Source organism: Cebidichthys violaceus, unplaced genomic scaffold (genome assembly GCF_023349555.1).
Source record: "Cebidichthys violaceus isolate CVI_PGR_0920_01 unplaced genomic scaffold, fCebVio1.0.p SCAF_14, whole genome shotgun sequence".
In the NCBI taxonomy this organism is placed as follows: domain Eukaryota; kingdom Metazoa; phylum Chordata; class Actinopteri; order Perciformes; family Stichaeidae; genus Cebidichthys; species Cebidichthys violaceus.
The window spans coordinates 11256113-11279134 of NW_027176307.1; the positions used below are offsets into that span (position 1 = coordinate 11256113).

Here is a 23022-nt window from a genome sequence, read left to right on the forward strand (position 1 = left end):
AGAGCAGCGGGGCCACAGCCAATCAGTGGTGTCGCTGGGTTTGAGAAACTCCTCCCGCTGTAGAAGAGCGCAGCCCTTTGCTCTTAAATAACCCCACAGTGATGTGCACGACACCAATGTTAGAACAAGCACGTGTCCGAGGCTTAAGTTGCGTGTCTATCTATCTATCTATCTATCTATCTATCTATCTATCTATCTATCTATCTATCTATCTATCTGTCCATCCATCCATCTGTCTATCTATTTATGTATCTATAAGCAGCTTGATGCATCACAGTGATGACAGACAAGCTCCAGAACAAAATAATATTTTCTCAAGTACTGTATTTAAGTATAAATGTAAGGTACTTTTACTTTACTTGAGTACCGATCTGAACGCCTGGGATCATTCTTTTATTTATAAGACAACATCAGGCTTGACTTAAACATTGCTTTCCTAACTTTGTAAAACTAAACGTAACAAATAGACATATAGATATACATTTTATTTAATTGGTTTTTATTATTAAAATAATACATTTTGCATCAGAAACTTGATAAAAAAAATCTTAAAATGAACAGAAATTACAATTCAAGTCTAAACCTTTATTATTCTATAACCGATGGGTCAAAACTTCAATAGGAATGAAATTCCAGTATGTAATGTATGAACATAGAATTGAATGAAAATATCTGCCCCATTGTCACTGATACCTGATCCATCTATTTGAGTCAGTATCGGCCCGATATTTGATATCAATATTGATACATTAGTACTTTCTGACAGCTTGACGTGAAAGATGAAAGGTGACGTGTTCCTTTATGGGTTTAGAAAATGATCCTACTCCTTAAGCTAAATAAACTCATTAAAAACATCCTTGGATCCGCTGGAAAATGAATCTTCACAAAGTTGAAAACATGGCTGTTCTAATGAAAAGTTGTCTTTTTAGTGAGACGTGGTTCTCTACAAACGTCACATGATAGAATACGATGTATTGCTGTAAATTAAACATCTAAAACTGTAAAATGCAACACATTAATGTCCTAATCCACAAACATCCTGAATAATAGGAAAACACTGACACTTAGGTTTTTACTTGTAGTATTTTCACAGTGTGATATTTCTACTTTTCTATGAATATTTCTTCCACCACTGTATTCAGGTGTCATAGCTGTCAGGCTGAATTATTGACCCACACTCGCTGTTATCAAGGCATTTTTTTATTGACTCTGCTCACATAAATAAAACAGTGAACTGGTCAGGAGAAGGAGTGGAGGGAATACATGAACAGATTAGCGTTCACAATTAAGGCAAGTTAAATACGCTTTCAGGCTATTGGAGCTCTTTCATGGAAAGAATCGTAAAGCATTATATGCACATCCTCTTCCATAAACTACACGCTTACTCAATATGATTTGTATGACCTGCATTAGGCAGGTCACCATGCTCCTGCATGTGACCTCAGGTTATCTGTGGTGTTGTAAGAATTAAAGATCACTTTTCAAGTGTCAAAAAAAAGAAGAGTCAAACATTCCTTTTAATACTGTCGCCTACTGTCCTCTCTAAGCTGTCCTCTCTAAGGGCTTTCAGACCTGGGTTTTTGCTTAAAGGGATATTACAAGGGAATGGCAGTACAAGAACCAATGGGTGATGTATAATGTCGGCTACATGTTGTATCAGTCAGTATGTAAGCAGATGAATAAACAAAATATATCTAATGGCATTTATGGAAACAAGCATATACATCTTAGAGAGCTGAGCACCTAACAGTCACATCGTGTGAACTGTAACTGGATAAATTCATTTCATAAAGGCCACCACAGAAATCACTTTCACATCGCAACATATACACACCGTGTGATTTCAATAGAAAAATAAAAATGTTTCAGCAATTCTCACAGACACTCTTTTTTTTTTTTTTTTTTAAAGGGAAAACAAGGTTTTTTTTGACCATTACAAATGTTGTGCTTTCGGTTCTCCTGTCAGCAATACTTTGTCTCAACAATAAATATGCATTCAAAACCGTCTTTTATCATTTACTCTCTGTCAGAACAATGTCAAGCTACATAGACGTCCACTCATTAATTGTGCTGCATAATACATTTTAAGATATGTAACTAATACTGACGGAATAATACATTACACATATGTTAAAGTAAAATTTGCTTATATATATATATATATGCAACTCCATGTTGATTGAGGATCTGTAACAGTCTCGACTGAAAAAACATCGCTATACCGTCTGAGAAAAACAGTAAGCAACTGTCTGCATAACTAGCTTGAAAAGTCTAGCTACTGAAATAATGTCAACACTCACTCAAAAATAGTGCTAAGCTGCCTGAATAAATTATTATTATTTCTCATATACATACAGATAGTCAAAAGGCCATCTTGTCATAAAAGTGCTCTTACATCCATCTTGTGCATTTTAAATATTTTAACAGCGGATCAACCAAATTAGGTTTCTCTCTGCTGTGCACTCAAAGTGCTCCATCCTCTTCTACAGTAAAAAATAAATAAATACACATTTCTATCACACACCATCACACTGTCAGCCACAAGTAGTCAGCTGCTGGGGAGGGGAGTCTGTGGAGGTGTAGTACCCGGATGGTCCACCCGAGGAAGCTGCTGCCTCCAGTAGGTGAAGTGGCTGTAGGTGTCTGAGCAAGGGAAGTCTGAGGAGGAGGCTCGCATCTTCAGAGGGAACACGTGGTCCACCACCTCACCCAGACGGACGTAACTGAGGAGAGGAGAGGAGAGGGAAGCAGTCAGACACGTTGAACTGAGAAAAGTAAAACAATGTTTCTTCCTTGAATACGCCGCGTGAACTGGACTCATGGACTCACGATGAGATGTTGGTCTTGGCGTGCTCCTGCACTAGCTCGCCTTTAGGGTTCACCGTAAAAATCCTGTTCAGTGGCACTCCTACTTCTTTATAGGAATATACATCCTAAACAATATAAAAGAGCATTTAATTCAGTGTTGGAAAGGATGTATATTTAAATTAAACTTTGCAAAAGTAACATGCGTACCGTTGGTCTGTTGCCAAACGCTGCATAGAACGGCTGTGTGTTGGGGTAGAAGAGGTTCTTGATATCGTTGAGACACTCCACCTTGAATTTCTCTGGTTTCTTCTCAATCACCTCCCTGTCAAACACACACACACACACACACACACACACACACACACACACACACACACACACACACACACACACACACACACACACACACACACACACACACACACCACAGAGATGTAACCAAGTATCAGCACAGTACAACAACGATTAAGTCGCAGTGTCTCCGGCGTCTTCTTGAGCGTTAATTTAGAAACACATGTGTGTGTGTGTGTGTGTGTGTGTGTTTGTGTGAATGAGAGACCTGTGCAGGGCTGAAAAGAGGCTGCTCGGGCTGAGGAGGACGGGGCCGATGGGAAGCATGGTGCCCCTCTCGTTGACCCAGTGGAGGTAACCTCTGGTCATGTCGGCCATGCCGATAGCTCGAGCCGAACAGTACAGGAACTTGTAGCCATTTCTGACGAAGCGAGAACAAGATAATGATCACTCCATTGCAATAACAACAAATCTGTTCTTTTTCAGAGCTTGTTTTTTTGGTCTGTCCGGTGTAAAATATGCACAGACTTTCCAAGCAATGTGTGCCTTTTGGTGTTTTGCTTTAAATGAAACTACAGTTGGTGCTTACTGGCTGACTTTGTGGTAGAGGTGTGCAATGCCCTGGTGGGTCCAGTCTTTCCCCAGTGTGGGCAGGATATGACCCAATGTGTCCGACCTGAAGACAAACACGCATGGATTACATTTAGACATGAGAGCGCAGGCTAATGTCTGTCCTGGACACAACCTATAGATCACATTTTGGGGCCACACATATATACGTATGCATACATTCATCAACTGTGTTGTAAAATGTTTATATTCACGCGTATCACACACCTGGTGATGGTTCCATCTATGTCAGAGATGATTATCTTGTCGTCCCAGTTCCAGAGGTAGATGGTGCCCTGACAGCGACAGGTTCCCTGGTACTGAGTGGTCACACTAAACACAGCATCATTAGGGCCATCCTGCAGCTGGAGGGACATCTGTGTGTGTGAGAGAGAGAGAGAGAGAGAGGGAGAAAGACATGTAATATACAATGGTAAAAACAACTACAATAAGTAGAACAATTCAAATATGTCCTCACCAGCTGCTCTGATGTGAGTCGGAGTGTTTTCTTATAAGACACGCCTCCTAGTGTGAGCCCAGGCTCTGACTGGATGGTGGGAGAGCTCTGCATGGCGTCCCCGTGGTCTTCATCGCTGGAGGACGACTCGTCTTCGTGTCTGGCATCGGACAGGTCCACAGTGTGTTAAAAGGATGTTCACACCTCGACAGTCAGGATGTTCGATCGCTCGCTAACTTAGAGGATATTTTTTGTTTGTTTTGAGGTTTCCTCACCTGCTTGACATTTTCCCGGCCTGCTCAGCGTAACCGCAGGCCCCGCGCTCAGAGACGGAATCCTGCGAGAGTAGAGACAGCGTTGATTTGCTTTTGCCCACTCATTTAGTGGAATCTTTAAAAAAAAAACGTTATCAGCAAGATGAGAAGAAATCACCGATTTGGAGCCGCTGTTTCTGCCTCGCCAGGAGAACCACCACCTCCCTCCTTTCTTGGGCATCTTCTCCTTCATGATGTTCTCCACTGCAACCTGGAGCGGAGCACACACAACCCCAAAAACAACCACGACACAACACCATAAAAAAACACACTTAAAAAAAACAACTTAAAGCTTAAGTATGTATGGGGAGGGGGCAGCGATTGGGAGTTTGACAGAGGACAAGGAATGAGGAAGGTAGAGAAAGGGGGGAAAAACGGGAGGAAGGGGTAAAAGAACGTGATCAGTGACGTACAGAGCTGTAGCCCAGCACACCAGTAAGACAACAGAGGAGAAACTCTAAGGCTGAGTGAATATAACTGAGGCAAGGGGACTAATGGAGGGGAGGGAGGGGAACAGAGGAGGAGACACAGTTTAAGGAGAACAGATTCAGTGGATGTTTGTAAGACCGCGATAACAGAACATTCAGGTTGTAAGTTTATAGATTGCACATTCGGTGCTATGCAACATAATGCATGTAGGAAGGGCAGAAGTATAAGGTGTATAGGTGTGTATACAGTCACATAGGGTGCAGTACCAGTTTCAGTCCACAGAGGGGAGTGGTATTCATGTAACACAACCGACCGACCGAGAATCGAATATCTGTCCTGAGTATTAGTTTCTCACCTTTGGCAGCGGTTTCTGAAATGCTTGCATGGCCAGCATAAGGGGAGCCGCCGAACTCCAATTATAGTATCTAAGGGAGAAACAAAATGTATTTTTATCAATTTCATAACCGCATTAAAAAAAAACCCACTTTGTCAGCTAAATGTCTTTACAAAAAAATGTCTTTATGAGCTCAAACAATCCTGCACATGCTGCAGTTTTTCGCTGCAAGTGTGTGACAGTTAAATCCATACAGCAAGCAGTGGATTGTAAACTGCTTATAGGCTGCTGTCTTCATTTCTCCCGTGTAATATGTCTTACTTGGAGCCAATTTTCAGGACTAAGTTGGGGTCGTCGATGATGGAGGGGTTTTCCGAAAACTGCTGGTAGGAGATGATCTTCTCGTGGAACTGCTCTGTACAGGAGACACACACATTTTGTTTCACTTTCCTCTTTCCTGCAGCGGACAACACGAGCGTGAAGCTTGTGTCCGCGTCTCACCTTTAGTGATCTCCCTGTTGTCGTTGAGCCCTCCACACAAAGAGATGGTGATGGACGGCATGTCGGCCATGTGGTCGCAGTAGCTGTCCACTCCGCTGTCTCCTCCAGAGCTGACCGACTGTGGGGACAGGCTGGTGCTGTGGAGACCCGGGTCTGAGACGCTCCTCACTGCTGCACCGCCGTCACTGCGGAGGACAGGCGTTAAGCTGGGCTACAGCAACGTGTTCAAACTTTTAACGACGCGCACAACATGTGGTTGTTTCATACCTCTTTGGGAAATAAAGGGCCGCTACTTCAGGCTCCAGCTCTGTGATGTCATCCAGGTAAATTCCATCAGAGCCAAGATGGCGGCTTCTCTTGTCTGCAACAGAGAGACAGCTTCTTTGTGTTTAGGGGCCCTTTTTTACAGCTTGGTTTTCAATAAGTGGTAAGAAAAACGCAATAATCATCTAGATATCTTTACTGAAGTAGTTTTGTCTTCATAATATTCTAATAGTTTATGTTTGATTTACAATTCTTCTATAAGAAAAATAGGCATTACAGTGAATTTTATTGCAAAGTACATGTCTTTAAAAGCTACTATTTCACCACAAAACACTTTGGTTTTGAATGTCTGTGGATTCCATAAACTCCCAAAGGAATGATACACCGTATTGCCCTTTGACTGTTACCTTGCCTCTTGGACGGAGAGTCCGTCTTGCCTGGTGGACGAGACATTGCCTCCTCCACGTCAGACGTCATCCGAGCTGCCCCGCCTCCGGCTGTCTGGGACTCCGTCCTCGTGGACTCGGACTCCATCCCCACCGTTTCCTTGCCCGTCTCCTCTGGCATCAGCAGTCTGAGCGCCGATATTTCGGAGCAGGGCCCGCACTGATCCGAGGACGTCTCCCGAGTTATCACGCGGAAGTGTGTGCTTTCAGACACGGGGATGGATACTGGGCAAACTGGTGGAGGGTCGGGTTTCACTGGGAGGAAGGACGGCTAGAAGAGCACGGAGGAGGACAAAAATATGAAAACACTGCGAGCCAGACTAACACGAACGTACCAAAAACTACTGCACATATATTTGGAGCTGCTGTTCTCTATGTATGCACAGTGGACACTTTTAGTTACCGTAGCAGCCTGTGGCAGCTCCCCCCACGCCCAGAGCATGGCCGGATTCTGATTGTCTGACAGCTTGGTCATCAGTTCAGAGTCGCTCTTGGGAGAGGTGGGACGAGAGTTTCCGGGGCTGAGAGAGGAACAGACGATAAACCAGAATTATAGAGCCGTTTCTTCTCGATAATAACATAGAGGTCTGCATCATATGAGTGAATGAAGCACCTCTGGATTGGGCTCCACTCTCCATCTGAACGGGTGTACATGCCGGTCTGTTTGAAAGAGCCGCCGGCTGAACCGACCGCTGTCTCGTCTCTCAAGACGTCCCGAGTCCTGAAACACACACAGATACTGTATATGTACACCATATCAATGTAAATCATTCATCTGCAACATAATGTCTATCCTTTAGCATTTACTTCATATACAACCATCTCTTTTTAAAGCTGTCAACATGGTGTTGTTCCACGGTCGTGTACAGAAGACACGAGCCAGAATTCAGATGTAATGCTTTCCCACAGTCGAGCAGAGATCAAAATAAATCTATTGCCTGATCCGGTCTGGTTTAGATTGAATCAAAAGGCCGAGTCATGTGTCGGCGTACTGTGAGCACATGAAACATACGCCCTTCAACAAAAACACACACTGTGAAGATGTTTCCTCTTTTCACGTGGAAGCTTCTTTTCTAACTAATAAAAATCTAAATGGTACTAGTGTTTTCCATATGGTCTTGAGTGTCTTATCAGTGTGTGTGTGTGTGTGTGTGTGTGTGTGTGTGTGTGTGTGCCAATGCCACAGCTGGAGGCCTCTCCACTACAGACACTGGTCTGTTTATTCTCATCTGGCAGACGCCAATTTTGTTCCAGCTGCTCTCACAGCTCATTTCAGTGATGTATTATACTTTCTATTGTACTTCCTCACTGCCCCCCCCCCTCCCTTGTTCTGTCTTGCATATTGCTCTTCCTCTTTGCTTGCACCGCACATGTATTTCTTCCTGCTTTCTTTATTCCTCTCTCTACTCGTTCGCCCCCTTCATCCTTTGCTCTCTCCACATTTTCTCACCTGTTGCTCTCCACCGCCGTCATTTCGTCTGAGCTGATGTCTATGGTGAACATGTCTTCGTCCTCGGAGTAGTCCCCGCTCTCCTCCCTCCTCACGCTGTCCGCCCGAGCCTTCCTCCTCCTCTTCCTCCTCTTCTTCATCATGCCGCCGCCGGTCTCTCCCATGCAGCCCGCGGAGCCCAGGCTCTGTATGGGCGGCCCGGAGCTCTTCCCCATCAGGGAGGAGCTCATCAGGATGGGCCCATCCGACAAGATCGGAGAGGTGGCCAGGTAGGAGGGAACCACTTCCTGTGAGAAGTAAGATAAAGTCAGGGGCATTGATGAAACGCCTTTAAAACGAGACTTAAAACACATGATTCTTGCCATTAAAAACTGCAAGGGTGCAAGGTTTTGTACTGCATCCAAAACATCTTCTCTGGCATCCACCCTAACAATTTCTGTAAGCAGGTTAAAACTGGATTTTGAAATTTTTAACATGACCCTATTGTTTTTCACAGTTTTTGTCTGAGGGAAAATTGTGCAATCACTGGAAAACTTGTATGCAGCCACTTCGGCTGTGAGGCGAGACGTTGCCAGTGAAACCAAACAGCCAATCCAAAACAGACTCTGTTCCTCTGTTTCGTGAAAGGAGCGCGGGGGGGGGGGGAGTATAATGCCTCCTTCTAGGAAACAAAAATACTTTCCAGGAGGATCTCCTGCTGCCAGCGCAGGGGAGTCTAAATGTGTGTGCATTTGAAAAGAGAGAGAGAGAGAAAGAGAGAGAGAGAGAGGGGGAGAAGGAGGAAAAAGTGAGGTACAACCATATGATTTGTGGTCTAACAATGCTCTCCCTCACGTTTTTCTTCCCTGTGCCAAGAACTCTCGGTGTCCCCGTCCCCCTCCTTTCTCTTCCAGGCCTGGGAATCTGACACCACTCTGGGGAAAATAAATGACCCACTTCCCTTGTTGGTGCCGGGGCCCCCGACCCCAGTAGTTCACCGCTTGTTTGTGTCTTTCAGCTGCACAGATCCTCATGTACTGTATACTTTAGCGAAGAAACACGTGACTTGGCTGCTTCAACCTGCAGCTCCAAAACTCTTGGAAAACCAAATGCTTTCCAAGAACTCAAGAAAAACAGCTGCCTTTTCATAGTTCTGTTTTGTACTTTCTTTTTTTAATGGTTCTCAAGGGCTTCATGAATATAATATAGGTCTTCAGGCAGCAGCTTTAAATATAGTTCAGAAAAGCCTGAGATAGTAAATACTGCATTCAGAAACTCATTCACTCGCTGATGAAGAGAAGAATGCTGTTCAGCCAAAAGGGAAAGGAAAACATTCCTGGCCGCTGTTCCAACTCTGTACACACAGCATGACCTTGTTCAAACTACTACTGTATGACTGCATGTCAGGAGGAAGATCTCTCGGTTGTAAACATGGGTGTGTCTGGGTTTCAGGGACATCAGAGGGGGGGGGCGGAGACTGATGTGTTTTTTCATTTGAATCTTGTTTTTATTTGAATCAATGTCCGAATGTTGTATCACACTTTGAACCGGAGCATTTTTATAAAGACATTCACTGCTCAGACACAATTACATTCATGCGAACCTGATCGTTTTCCGTTTCTTGCACAAAGAATGCCTCTCCATTGTCCCCGAGCTTCATATGTAGAGCCACTGGTTCTCCATTGATCTCCATGTCCACCTTGAGGAGCAGGGAAAGGGGCAAAAGAGGTGTAAAAAAAGACTTCAAGCGTCTCTCAACGTGACGACAGAGGCGGGTGCCCTTACCACTTTCTCTCGGGACCGGAGGACTCCCATCTTGCCGAAGCGAACATGGAAAGGTGAGCAGTGCAGAGATCCATCGGGCTGTCTCACCACGATGACGTCAATGCAGCCAGAAAGGGTGGCGGGATTGAGGCCTCGGTACAACTCTTTGACCTGGACGAACACCTGCCCTGCCAACTGGCCCACGTAGTTCATGGTCTGACGGGTCTGGAGGAAGGAATAGTGAGAAGAGGGGGACAAGATTGGACGGAAGAGATTATTTAGCATTATAGCTATCGACCACATCCATTAAAACTTGGTGTTTATGATGTTCATGTCAGTCAAACCACTGATGGCGTATTACTCTCCCTCAGGGCCATGAGGTGACGTTATTCCAATAACGCTGATTTGAAGTCAGCTTTTGAGCCGCACTAAGACCGGTCTGGCTATGGAAAGAGGACATGAAGGCTGGTTCCTGTTCAGTAGTCTTTGGCTTACATACTGTAGAAAGAACCCGATGCTCCTCTTTCCCTACTTCCTGATAAATCTGGAAATCTGACCCGACTGTTTACCATACAGCAAACCTCCGTCAACTGAGATCAAAGGACAAACTAAATTAGACCAGTCTGTACTCAGGTGATGTCATAGCCTTTCCTCTGTATTTATTGGCTGAGCAGAAACGTCACGGGAACTACAGCAGAGCACGTTGACAATGCAAATGTCTTTTGAAGGTAAAGAACACTGTTACGCAAGAACAAGATCGAAAGCATTCATATGTTGATTGTTCGTCTTTGCAGACAGCTACAGCGCTCTTATAGTCGGTCATACGCTGTGCTTTACTGTCCCTGGTTTGAGGATAACAACACAGTAAGATATGGAGGAAGGCGAGGGGTTGATCAAAATCAAAGAACTTCAAAGAAGTTCAGTTTACTGCCCAAATGCTTTCAAGGTGAACATTTTAAAACATCTGGAAAAGAACACGCTCTTGTGTTCTGTCTGTGTCACTAGTCGGGACAGCTCAACTCTAGAACAAACTACTGCAAAGGAATGCAAATAAGATACATTCTTTTCTTCCAATGAGGTAAAGAAGGTAAGGAAATGAGCTAAGACCATTTCAAAAGTATCTGTTCAATCTCATCTCTGCTGGCGCCGAACGGAGACTAAATTATTTACATTTCTGTGATGCAAACACCAATGGCCACACGTGATGAATCCCATTTGCGGCGGTTAAGACTCCTTGGGGGTTTGCAGCCGTCTGATAACAGAGAAGGGGGTCTTGCCCTTGAGTCAGTTGGCAGTCGGCCCCCAAAATGATTTCAGCAACAGGGAAGATCTGGAACAATGCCAACATGTCTCTCCTCCTTTTGAGCATGTGACCAGGGGAACAGGCTCCTCACAGGAGAACAGGAGCCCTAATTTTAGAACAGCTGGTGAATCTGAGGACCATAACTATGTCTGAGTCTTGAAATACTTCTCGCACATGACCTTAGCCGCCTTTCATTATTAATTTCACCTTTCACTGAGGCGTTCATTTACAGGGCTGCCGGCAAAAAAACCCTGCTGATTATCAAGGCTGAGGACTTTTTTTTTTTTTTTCTGTGAACGCTGCTACATGCAGAGCTGTCCAAAAATAGATTGTTATTGTGTTACAGATGAAACAGAAAGAGGAACAATGTCTCAAAACATTGACAGCACTGCTTGGTGCTCATAAAGGAATGGGTGTTGAGACAAACTTAACCAAGCCTTTCTCGCGAAATCCTGTTTTTAAAAGCCAGTGGCTTGAGTTGAACTGTAGTTTGGTCATGAGTTTAATTGGTTTACAAGCTGCAGTTATGAATCTTCCCTTGCAGGCTGGAATCTGGCTGAGCCACTCAGCGGATAACGTGTAGACACAGAGAGTCTTTCATTTTCTCATTAGTCCCATATCACCACACAAAACTAACTGCTCCACCTGACTTTTTAAGAAAACAAGAACCCAAGCAAGTGGAAGGTGTAAGTGATGAATTATCAGTTTAATTAAGAACACCTATCAGCTACAGAGCTACACCTATTTAAAGGAAAGACATATAGACAATAGCTGACTCATCATAACGTCCTGACATGGAAAGTGTTAGTAATGAATGATAACCGATGAGTATAGGCCTATATAATGAGCGTAAAGACGCAGTATTGATCATAACAGATATGTGTAAACCGTGTTAAAATCAGAATTATCATCAGACATGCAGGTGCAGTCAAACACACACTGTAAAAACAGGACCATACCTTCTGTGGCTGAGTATACCGACAGCCTTTACCAACACACGGGGGACTGGCGCTTCCACAGCGGTGAATGACAGCTCAACTGCACATTATAGAAGAAGCCATTCGCGGATAGAGGTGATGCATGCGTGTTCGACAAAAAGCCTCAAATTACTATCACCAAAAAAGAAAAAAAGAAAAGCGGACTATTTAAGTCATTGCGATACTAATTTCTCCCTCTGAGCGCCTCTGTTTTCTCTCGCTCCGTCTGTGTCAGCGAGCCCGGTCGGTGGATGACATCACCTCCATCGGAGCCCGCCCGCTGACCAATCAGCGTCGAGCTGTGGAGTTGCCAAACGCATCGTTTCAGCTGCCACAGTGGCAACAACCCCCCCCCCCCCCCCCCCCCCCCCCCCCCCCCACCCACACACACACACACACACACACACAGACAGTTGAGTCGTTGCGTCAAAAATGTTGTTCTCAGAGTGAAAGTAGCGTCACGGCCTATTCATTAGGAGACACGACTTACATTAAATTAGTCATTTTATATCTTAAAAGTCTGTGAAACAATAATGGAATTATGCTTTATGTTTTTCTTGTGCTACATTGTAGCGCAACCGCACCACTCGGTGACGTCTCAGTTTAAAGAGCACTGGGGGGGGGGGGGGGGGGCATGTATCCTGCACAGGAGGTACGGCGGGAAGTGGCGGGGTTCTACGTCAGCCTTTGAAGTCACCCAGTCAGCCCGGAGGAGTGAGGTGATCTCCCCGGCCAATCACAGGCCTGTATGAGAGCACATGCGACGTTACCCGTCTAGACTGGGACCCTGGCGTGCAACGACGGGAGGATGTGGTTGACTTGAGATGTCATTATGGATAACTCAACGCGAGCTAAGTATAAGAGCAAGGCACAGAACCAGATTTACATAGACTTATACACACTTAACGGGTAATAACATAGTCCTAATGTAGAGCTAGACTTCCCCTATTTAAATTAATAACACATTAGAATAAGCTTTATTGTTATGCAAGTTACAAATCTACTTTCTCTCTCTCTTTCTCTCTCTCTCTCTCTCTCTCTCTCTCTCTCTCTCTCTCTCTCTGTGTGTGTGTGTGTGACAGCAAAATAAAGTTTTCTTCATGGGAGATTTCCCCCCCCCCAGCTCAAACATGTAATAGGCTACACTCTACAACAGGCTCACGTGCCACTCTTCTGTAACAAGAGCCAGCTCGACGGTGTGTGTGTGTGTGTGTGTATGTTCACAATGCATGGCACCTAATTTTTTTTCCAGACTTTTTTTTTTTTTTTAGCTAAAACCATAAAAGGAAGAATGCATGTCTCTGTGAGAGGGTTTTTTCCACCACAGTCTAGTGACGCTGAACCCGGTGTGCTGCTATCTTGTACTTGTGAAACGTTCACCATTGTCGAGCCAGTTGACACTGTTGGGAAATCACTGGACTGTGTTGAGTGGCAGGCAGCGCATGTCACCATGTCCCACTGTACAATGTCAGAGATGCGGTTTCCTCTTGCATTGTGGTTAGTATTAGTTTCAGTACCAGTTCTTATTAGCCTGAGGACTTTGTTGACCCTGCACCAACCGGCAACCTCAGCTGACATTAAGCAGTTTTATGAATGGAATAGATTGGTGGCTTCTTTTACTTTGTCAATAAACTATATTTAAATGGAGGCATTTCCTGTGAGCATGTTTGTCCTGACCCTTCTGTCACACCCTGAATGTACCGTGTGCATTTTTAGCACATTGTACGCTGAACTCATAAATACCCTAACTCTGACACAACAACATAATAACTCTTTGTACTGTGACTTGCCTACAAATGTGACATTAAATGTCTCCGTCCTGATTTCAGATACAGTAATAACCCTGTAATAGGCGTGAAACATACCGTTATAACTCAACTCTTAACAGCGGTCCGCACATTGTGTCTCTGCTACATATACAGACAGCGGTCCGCTGAGATTCTACAAGGATATACGAGCCGCTCAGCTGCCCGCGGACATGTTTCTAAGAACGAGCTGCTTTGCCAGGAGGAGCTGAGCTCAGCTGAGTGACTCTGGGCACCAAACAGCATGTGATAGCAATTTCATGTATGGTCAGTGCTGTGACTGGTATCAGGCTACGGCAAACAAGTTGACATATGACTCTGTCGCTGAACCACTCAGCAACATTAATCAACAGAGTAAGAACAAAAACATCTTGGTTTTTATTTGCTTGAATTCCCCTCAAATATCTTAAATCTGACTTATTTTAAATTAAGATTGACTTAACCTGTAAGTTGACCTTATTTAGCATTGCACCAAAGCATTCACCCTCTCTGCTGGGAGGAGCGTCTTGGCTGGTGTGGTCTCACACTCCCAATTTTGGATTTACGGATTTGTCGCTATGAACTGACCGCTTCCTATATATGCGCCAATCACACTGTAGTATCATTTGTTTACTCTACATCTGCCATAAAGAGAGAACCTCAGGGAGAGGAGGATCCCTCTCCCAGGACGAGCAGAAGTGCAACAGATATCATGTGTACAAAAAGATCAACATAATAAACACAGTCCATACAAGTATTGTTCATGCATCATTTATGCACTTGAGCTTATGCAATGGTAGAACGCAGCACAAACTCCTCACAATGTGCCTGAAGCCGGCAATAAACAACACGTCCGCATTCTGCTCGGACGTCATTTCAGTTGACTCAGCAAGGCCATGGTGCTCTAACAAATACATTGTGTAATCTTTTGACACACTTGGTTGATAGCGAGACCTCTGATTGGCTCAGGTCATTCTGGCCTGAGAGGCACAAGACCTGAAGGAAACATTAGGTGGAACTGCCAACCTCAGACACATTGATTAAAAGGAAGAGAAAGCCGTTTGTAATTAGAGAGATAATGAGGGAAGAACACCCTCTTGGGCAAATCATTGTATGGCTGTGGACTGAGAAAAGGAGAAGAAAATGAGATGGACACCTTTTATTAATATAAGATTTAAAATAAATAGAAGTATCCGCAAATAACTTTTAGGATGTTCTGGTCCCAACAAAAGGCCACATGATTAAGAAATTTCTTAAATCAAGTATTGCACAAAAAAATACATTCAACAATTGCCATATCTCCGTACGTTTACCTCACCTAATGAGTCTGAGTTGCATATGTAATTTTGTCTGATACGTCTTCTTTTCTTACGAGGTAAATTCCCTTCTAACCAAATAACCTAGAGACGGGGTGAAAAGTTCCCCTGATCCACGAGGCTATCCCCGCTCTCCCTCCTTTTCACACCCTTCTCCTCCCTCCCAAGTTTCAGTCGGATCAGATCGTCTTACATGGGGGAGGATTACTGAAAAACACATTTGTGTTCCCGCTGTCTCTGCTGTCCTAAGAACCAGAGGACCCGCCACTTTTATATTTCATTAACGGTCCGATATTATAAAAAACAGAGCATCATTTTGAATGAACGTATGTCCCTGCTAGTCCTGCCGTGACACAAAACACACTAACAAGTGTGCTTGTTCACACACTGTCAAGAACTCTCTAACACCAACATGTCCACTGCTGCCATTATTATTTTATTTATTTTTTTTTACAGTTTTTAATGCACAATTTGTTGTTAATATGTACATAGTATCTTACAGTGATGATACAAATCCTACATACTATATATATTAAGTAATCTTACATGTACACAATCATCCAGTCTTATATATATATATATATATATATATATATATATATATATATATATATATATATTCTGTATTTATTTATTTGCACACTTGACTTGTAGATAGTATATATTGTATATATTTCTATTTCTGTGTACATTGTGAGAGATGCAAAATGTATGTATCCAGGCACACATTGTTTTTTCTCTCTGTGCATTTCTATCCATTTATACATTTAACTTTCCGACCCATTGATTGTGTTCATCAAGATTTCACCCCACAATGCATGCTTTTCTTCCACACATTTGATTTATACACTACTTTACCCAGCTCCAGGTGGTGTCAGTGGCATAATGGTCAACAGCCTCATCAAACTCTTCATCATCCTCTGCTGATGTCATAATTCCATCATGTATTTGATCACAGCCGCAGGTTTCTGAACTTTGCTTCCCTCTAAGCAGATTTGTATCTAGGTCCGGTCGTGTCTAGAACTTGCGTCTTCTCTCTGCCAGCATGTCAAGTGTCTGACTGCAAGTGGACCGCGTCTTACTAAATTTACCTGGGCCCCTTGGTCAGAAACCTGAGACTGTCCTAGAGTGGTCATCGTCCACTAGACCCCCCTGACTTGTAAGGCATTTGGGGAAGGGGACACCTGTTAGGATTGTTTGTCAGAATGTTGGTCTAAGAGGATTTTGTACACACACACATAGTCACACTTGTTCACACACCAGTTAGATGACAAATTACCTGGCACAGAGCCCCCACTCCCAATGCCTGCCTGACAGTTTTTTCAAGGTGTAAATATTGTCATTAGTTGACACACCGAGTGTGACGCCTTTTGGTGCCCTTGTTGACCACAGCAGTGCCATCGCTGACATTCAGAAAAGATCAGAACACCTGTCACATAGGGCTGAAGTCCAAGTCTCCCTGTGACCAGGGCCTCTTCCAGTGACCACTGTCATTAATATAACACTCATGCCACTGATGGGTTTTAACTGGTGACCTTTAGTATGTATTTGATAGGCCAGCTGAGTGCTTTCAAACATGACATCCACCGCTACTGCTGCGAAGCTTTTTCAATAAACACATTTACATCGCCCTCTAGTGGGCAAAATGTGAACACATGCGGATTAAGCGTTGCATTCACTTACTACATTTAAAATCCGACTTATAACAATATACTTTGGTTGTTAGACTTCATGTGTCTTTGGTTGTAAATTATAACTAAAAATATCCCAAAAATAAAGTGCACCTTCTTTGTCATATTTCCTGTAAATAATAACGGTCAGCTTTCATCCACTAATAAAAAGAAAATGCCTCTTTTTGGGAAACAATTATATAATTATTATTTTTAAGTCAGGTTGGTCCATGCTCTAGCTTTTCTGGAACTTCAGACTAGACAAGAGGAGGGTTACTTAAGTTATTATTGTTATTTATTATTTGGCTGTGCAGCTGTGCTTGTGTGTTACAATGCTAATTTCGGATTTTTCCGCAGCACGTGAAGGCAGCATAATACCTCTCTCTGCTCTCACTGTCCTCCTCTTGTCGCGTATTGATCCAGCTAGCTGATCGCTTAGCTTTTGTGTGTCAGGATGGTGTCTGTGGTGTGCACACGTTTGTCCGTAGTTTCTGGTTAAAGGTATCTGGCAATTTGGGGGCTTTAATGTTCCGTGCAGCTAATCTAAAAACCATCGGCAAAGCGGGAACCGGCTGGTAGGTGGTTTTTGAAATGAAATCTCTGAGACGTTGACATTATTGTTCACGTCCACTCAAGTCTCGTGAAGCAGCTAAGCTAACGAGCTAGAGATAGCTTTGCTAACTGGCAGCAGCAAATCACATCCAACTATCGACGGGTTTCTTCCTTGTTTATTTTTCGATGACAGCCGTTTAAAATCACCACAATGTAAAGCTACTAATATTGGGTTGCTATTGTTTGACTAATTATCTTCTTTAATGAAACGTTGTCAGTAGACGTTTGTTGTCGTTGACTTTAGCTAGCTTTAGCTCATGAAGCTATTAACGACCCTTACAGTTAACTAAAGAAGAGTGACGTTAATGCTAGAGTGCTCTTAAATCAGACCTCTGAAGATTTATAAACGTAAGTATTACGTAGTGAGGGTTCAACTTAACGAATACTGTGTAAAACGTGAATAAACAGCTATCTGGCTAACGTGAATAGTTCATAGTTGCCCGTGTCTTACGTTGTTAATGACAATTAGACATCTCAACTGCCACCGTTGAGCTAAATAACGTCACGGTGCTTGAATTTAGGCCTCCTGTCTTGACAATAGTTCCAGACGTAAATGTCGCTTTCTCCATCAATGACAATCCGCAAATCATCCCTACATGCACGCACACAACTGCCTGCAATGCCAACAAGTACCCCGACAGCACCCATAGCTGTCCTGCACCCACTGATGACATAAGTACAACACAAGTTGTGATCCTAAATGTGTCCTGTGTTGAAATGTGTGAAATGAGATGCCTCTCTTTTGCCTCCACTTCAGGCACTTTTGCCGGACGATGGACGAGCTGGTCCACGACCTGGTGTCAGCGCTGGAGGAGAGCTCCGAGCAGGCTGCCCGTGGTGGTTTTGGTGATGGAGGAGACCACGCGCTGGCCGTGGGCTGTCTGCTGAAGAGGCAATCTCGAAAGCGCAGGGGCAGAAAACGACGCTCGGACAACCCGCACCCGCCCTGGGAGACGGGCCACCTCAGTGAGGGCTCGGAGTCCAGTCTGGAGGAACACAACAAGGCAAGTTGGGCACGAGTGGGTCGGGATCAAAAAAATCTTGTGTCAACAAACCAACCGAGATGTCCTTGAGCAAAACACAAGACATTCTTAAGTTGCACAAATTTAGCCTTGCTCTAAACAAAGATATCGCTTTGATCTTATTAGCATCCTCAAGTTTCTAAATATACCGTTTGATATTTATTATGACGTTTGCTGCAGGACTATCGTGCCAGTACAGGGGGCGTCTCTGCTGCCAACAGCCATGCCCGGGACAACAGCGACTCGGATGAACAACTTGGCCCCAAACGGCGCACCCTTCTAACAGCTGACACCGGTCGAGGCAAGCGACCGATTTGGCCCGACGACTTGGGTGTCCTGGGGTCCGCAGAGGGAACGCGCAGCCTCAGGCGGAGACGTAAGGTCAAACGCATGGCGGTGGACCCGCCTGTCGAACCGGAGCCCCCCTCCTGCACCATGCTGGGGCCGCCACCTGTTCCCAAAGCCCGTGCTGGTGCCAGGCAGCATAGACTGGGTCCGAGCGACGTCAGGGGTGCCATGGAGCTCTGTGGAAGTGGAATGGTGGGGCCGGGGGGAGGCAAGACCAGGGTGAAGAAGAGGAAGCTGGCTCCCTACAGGCTGGGGATGGAGGCTGCCGATGAAGGGGTGGTGGTGGAGAGCGAGGACCCCATTTTGTCTCCAACGGAAGGGTCCAAGGACAAGATGGAGTTGGAGGAGCAGAAGGGTTCAGACGAGGACATGAGTGACAGGTGGTTAGTGTTTTGACTTTTGTTTTTTTTCATGCTCCATGAAACTCTTCTGTATACTTTAATTATGAGACACAGTAGGTCAATAGGTGAGGAAGAACTGCTGGGTATCACACATCCATCATATTGATATACATTTTCGCGATCAGAAAGTTCCCAAATTAGATTGACGTTTGACCTATTTATCCGGCAAGTTTTGTAGGCAGATGTCCTTTTTATGGCGGCTTGTGTTTAGACAACATACAACATTTAGAAACCGTGGCTTCTGTTAACTGAAAAAAGGGTTTGCATTTCCATCTTTCGCTCTTTTCCCTTTCAGCGAGACCAGCAGCGTCAGTAACAGCAGTGACGGAGGCCTCTACACCAATGACGAGGGAAGGCAAGGTAAATACGCAGATATGTTTAGTATTATTGTTCACACTCAAAAGATAGTGTACATAGATAGTATGTATACGTAGTATTTAAAGTGAAACACCGGGTCACGTTTTCCCTCTCTCCTCCCAGCGGATGACGAGCAGAGCGACTGGTTCTACGAGGGTGAGCCGGGCTCCGGTTCAGGACCCGGGGGTGCGTGTGGGATAGCGGGGGTGGTTCCCTGGTGGGAGAGGGAGACGGGCTCGGAGGAGCTGGACCTGGCGGACCCGGTCTTCAACAGCATCCTCACCGGATCCTTCCCCCTCATGAGCCACGGAGCACAGAGAGGTAGGCTGGAAACTCAGACGCACTGTAGTAAATGTCTAGTCAAGTGATAACACTGTAGGAGTGTATATGGGCGTTGTTGCAGTCTCACTCCTGACCAGCAGGACTAAATAGAAAAAAAACTATTTAATACACACCTGGTCATGTTTTACATAAATCCCAGTACCTCACAGAATACAGATCTTCCTTTAGTGGCCACCTTATTGTTTACCAGGCCTCATCATTTAATAATCGTGTCCTCCAGTTAAATTGGTGACGAACCAGTACTCTGTTGGTCAGGGTTCCAGGCCAGGCTGAGTCGTCTTCATGGAAACCAGCAGACATCTCAGGCAGGCGGCTCCAGCCAAAGCTTCAATGACAGACTGGGCAGACAAAGCCAGGACTCCCACGAGTGAGTCCCCATCTTCTGCTGTTCTGTTGTCTATTTTTGTCTTTTCTTGTTCATACCTTTATGCCTGTGGACTTGTGAGAGCCGCGGTCGGAGGCTTTGTTGACGTCACGGGAGGAGATCCTCCAGTGAAACCAACAACTTACTTGTTATTTTCCGGATTGGTTCATCTATTCACATTTAAAAACATGCCCATCACTAGTTCCTAGAGCCAAAAGTGATGTCTCGGTTAGATTTTGGTGGTATAGCTTAAGCGGAGCGTGATATCTCAGGAACGCCGAGAGCGAATTTCATTCAAATTTGGCACAAACGTCCACCTGGACTGAAGGTTGTACCGATTTATAATTTGGTGATCACCGTCACCTCGCGCATCACGTTTTTTGGGGCATTACTCAATAATTCATATGCTAATTCTGACACTTTGGAACAGATGTCTAATAGGACGGCTAGTGATGAGTTGACGGTGCTGTGGACAGACATGGAGGTAATGTGCAACTTGACTGCTTGTCAGAGGCATACACCTGCGAGGCGGTAATTCTAGCTTCTTTTTAATCTGCTGTTATGATTGGAGCACTTTCAGTTGCATTTTATTTTGATGAAAGGTGCGATACAAATGAAGTGGTTGAGACTGAGAACAGTAGCGACCTGTGAGCCAGTTTAACTCCAGAATCAATTCACATTTAATTGTAATGTAAAACAAATTTGTTTGCAGACGGCAGGGTTAGATAAAACAAAAGCATGCAATAAAAAAATGGTATTGAGACAATGTAAACGCAAAGTAAACTGGAACACGGATAATATTGATTTCATATTACAGGTTCCACATCTGTCCTTAGTCAATTAAACTGCAACTTCCTGCAGTTCAAATGCAAGTAATGTTCCTAAGTTAAAGTCTATAAAGGTAACTGTTTCTGTGATGGACAACAGTTCACCCACAGTTTGCTTTCTGTCTCTGGAACGATGCCTTGGTGGCACTTTGAGGGCCTTATTATATTATTATTATTATTATATCTCCAACAGGCCTTGGTTTAGCTCGGGCTCGAGGAGAGAGCACGGACAGGTGAGCCATGTTTCTTTACCAACGTCTTCCCTACGCGGTTGGTGTTTTATTGCAAGGATTTAATGCAAAACTGCTTGAGCGTCAACTTCAGTTTTTCCTCTGCCACTTCAGTTGCATTGGGACCCGCGGTCAGACAAAGGGCATCGGAGAAGCTGCTCGGTAAAAACAGCCAGCAGGTGAGAAACACACAGTTTCCCTCTAAACACCGGTGATTTACGACCAAAAACGCGGACTAATTTCATTTAGTACCTGCGTTTTGTTTCTGCTGCTGTCTCATCGACCTGACTCCCCGTAGGTTTCGCCTTTGTTTAATGGTGTTTTTGCAGCTACTTTTCCACACTGTTATTTGAGCTCAAGCTAATGCTCCCATATTTCTGTCACACTTGGCTGGTTTTTGCAGACAGACCAGCGGGCACCTGGGCTCTCTGTGTACGGGGGACGTCAAGCGGAGGCGAAAAGCAGCCCCCCTCGGCTCCACCGCCCCCTCAGGTATTGGATGCAAACCTAGCTGGACCTAACGCTCCATCTGGCCCTTTTTTTTTTACCTGCTTCCTCCTTCTTATTGTATTCTTGGCTCTCACTTTGTCGCCTGGTCCCCCCCCCCCCCCCCTCTTGGTTGAGCTCAGTATGTTCACCAGCCTGCTTTCCTCGTCGCCTTCTGTCTCACACATACACTGACGTAAATAACAAGCCTTTCACCCCCCCCCCCCCCCCCCCCCCCCCCCTTCTGTTATTATTACACCATGCTTTAGCTTAAGTTGGACAAGAGTCAGCTGGCTAGTCATGCTAGCAGAGCAGAGATACTGGATTAGCCCTTAGCCTGTAACACTTTATTTAGTATTTTTGTGTATTTTACACATTGTAAATAATTTTTCGTCACTGGAAGAGATCCAACATTGCAACACGTTTTACAGATTCTTACATAGAGGCAGCACCAGATGGTAGACAGAATCTCAAATGAATAAAAAGAAAAACTTGTTATTTTCATGATTGATGAATCTATTCACATTAAAAACATGCCCATCACAAAGATGACGTCTCCAACACAAACGCAGCCCATTTATAATGATGTAAAAAGACCAAATCAGCAACGCCTTGATCACCTGGAACTATATTTTTGGATATGTGCCACGATATTTCTTCAAACATCGTGGGCTCACATCTGTCTCGTTTTCGTGAACATCATATTTTAGGAATGCCTTTTATGGGAATTTTTTTCAAATTTGACACAAATGTCCACTTGGAGTCACCGTGACCTCAAAAACACAAACATGTTTTGGGTCATAACTGAAGAGTTCATATGCTGTGTCTAATAATCAGTTGTTCTGACCCGTGGCCTCTCTTTTCAGGAGTGGTCGGGGAGAACGCCGCTCCGATCCCCGACTCGAACATGGGGAGTCGGATGTTACAGAGCATGGGCTGGAGCCCGGGAATGGGCCTGGGTCCAGAGGGCAGGGGCATCACCGAGCCCGTCCGGGCCACGCAGAGACCCAAAGGCACTGGTTTAGGTTTCAACTGAACACCCGGCGTCTGGATCCTAAACCTGAAGCCGGCCCAAAGACCTACAAGGAGCGAGGGAGATGGAACAGCTGCTCAGGGTGATGAACGATTCAAAAAATAAATAAAAAACACGGTCCAGAATAATCCCGGCATGCGAGTCATAAGAAGGGAAGGAATGAGGTTTTACCTAGCAACAGTCTGTGATGAAAGAGAAACTTTCCCATATTGGGGAAACTGCAAGAAGCTGGGGATTTCCACACAACGAGAGAGAGAGAGAGAGAGAGAGAGAAGTGGAAGTGAACGAAACTGAGCTGGAGAAA

At 44.6% G+C, this 23022-nt stretch overlaps 2 protein-coding genes across 5 annotated transcripts; one reads left to right on the top strand and one right to left on the bottom strand.

Moving 5' to 3' along the window:
- Window positions 1-1184: 1184 nt before the first annotated feature.
- Window positions 1185-15993, bottom strand: LOC137871168 (phosphatidate phosphatase LPIN1-like). 2 transcript variants are annotated; one of them, XM_068708820.1, is made up of 20 exons: window positions 15885-15993; window positions 9668-9871; window positions 9486-9581; window positions 7904-8190; window positions 7067-7174; window positions 6857-6974; window positions 6415-6724; window positions 6011-6104; window positions 5744-5928; window positions 5564-5657; window positions 5264-5333; window positions 4598-4690; window positions 4441-4502; window positions 4187-4325; window positions 3937-4085; window positions 3689-3775; window positions 3368-3520; window positions 3016-3130; window positions 2830-2933; window positions 1185-2723 (listed from the first exon to the last, which is right to left on the bottom strand). In XM_068708820.1, exons 1-20 carry the CDS (start codon window positions 15957-15959, stop codon window positions 2549-2551), a joined length of 2718 nt encoding a protein of 905 aa, XP_068564921.1. In that variant the 5' UTR covers window positions 15960-15993; the 3' UTR covers window positions 1185-2548. The 2 variants fall into 2 exon arrangements, with proteins under 2 accessions (XP_068564921.1, XP_068564922.1); XM_068708821.1 differs by lacking the exon at window positions 15885-15993 and adding an exon at window positions 11909-12145.
- Window positions 15994-17074: 1081 nt separating this feature from the next.
- On the top strand, window positions 17075-22813 carry gpatch2 (G patch domain containing 2). 3 transcript variants are annotated; one of them, XM_068708824.1, is made up of 10 exons: window positions 17076-17271; window positions 18066-18312; window positions 18511-19061; window positions 19375-19439; window positions 19560-19757; window positions 20034-20145; window positions 21163-21202; window positions 21314-21378; window positions 21603-21691; window positions 22552-22813. In XM_068708824.1, exons 1-10 carry the CDS (start codon window positions 17222-17224, stop codon window positions 22719-22721), a joined length of 1587 nt encoding a protein of 528 aa, XP_068564925.1. In that variant the 5' UTR covers window positions 17076-17221; the 3' UTR covers window positions 22722-22813. The 3 variants fall into 3 exon arrangements, with proteins under 3 accessions (XP_068564927.1, XP_068564925.1, XP_068564926.1); XM_068708825.1 differs by having other exon boundaries at window positions 18511-19058; XM_068708826.1 differs by lacking the exons at window positions 21163-21202; window positions 21314-21378 and having other exon boundaries at window positions 17075-17271.
- Window positions 22814-23022: the final 209 nt, after the last annotated feature.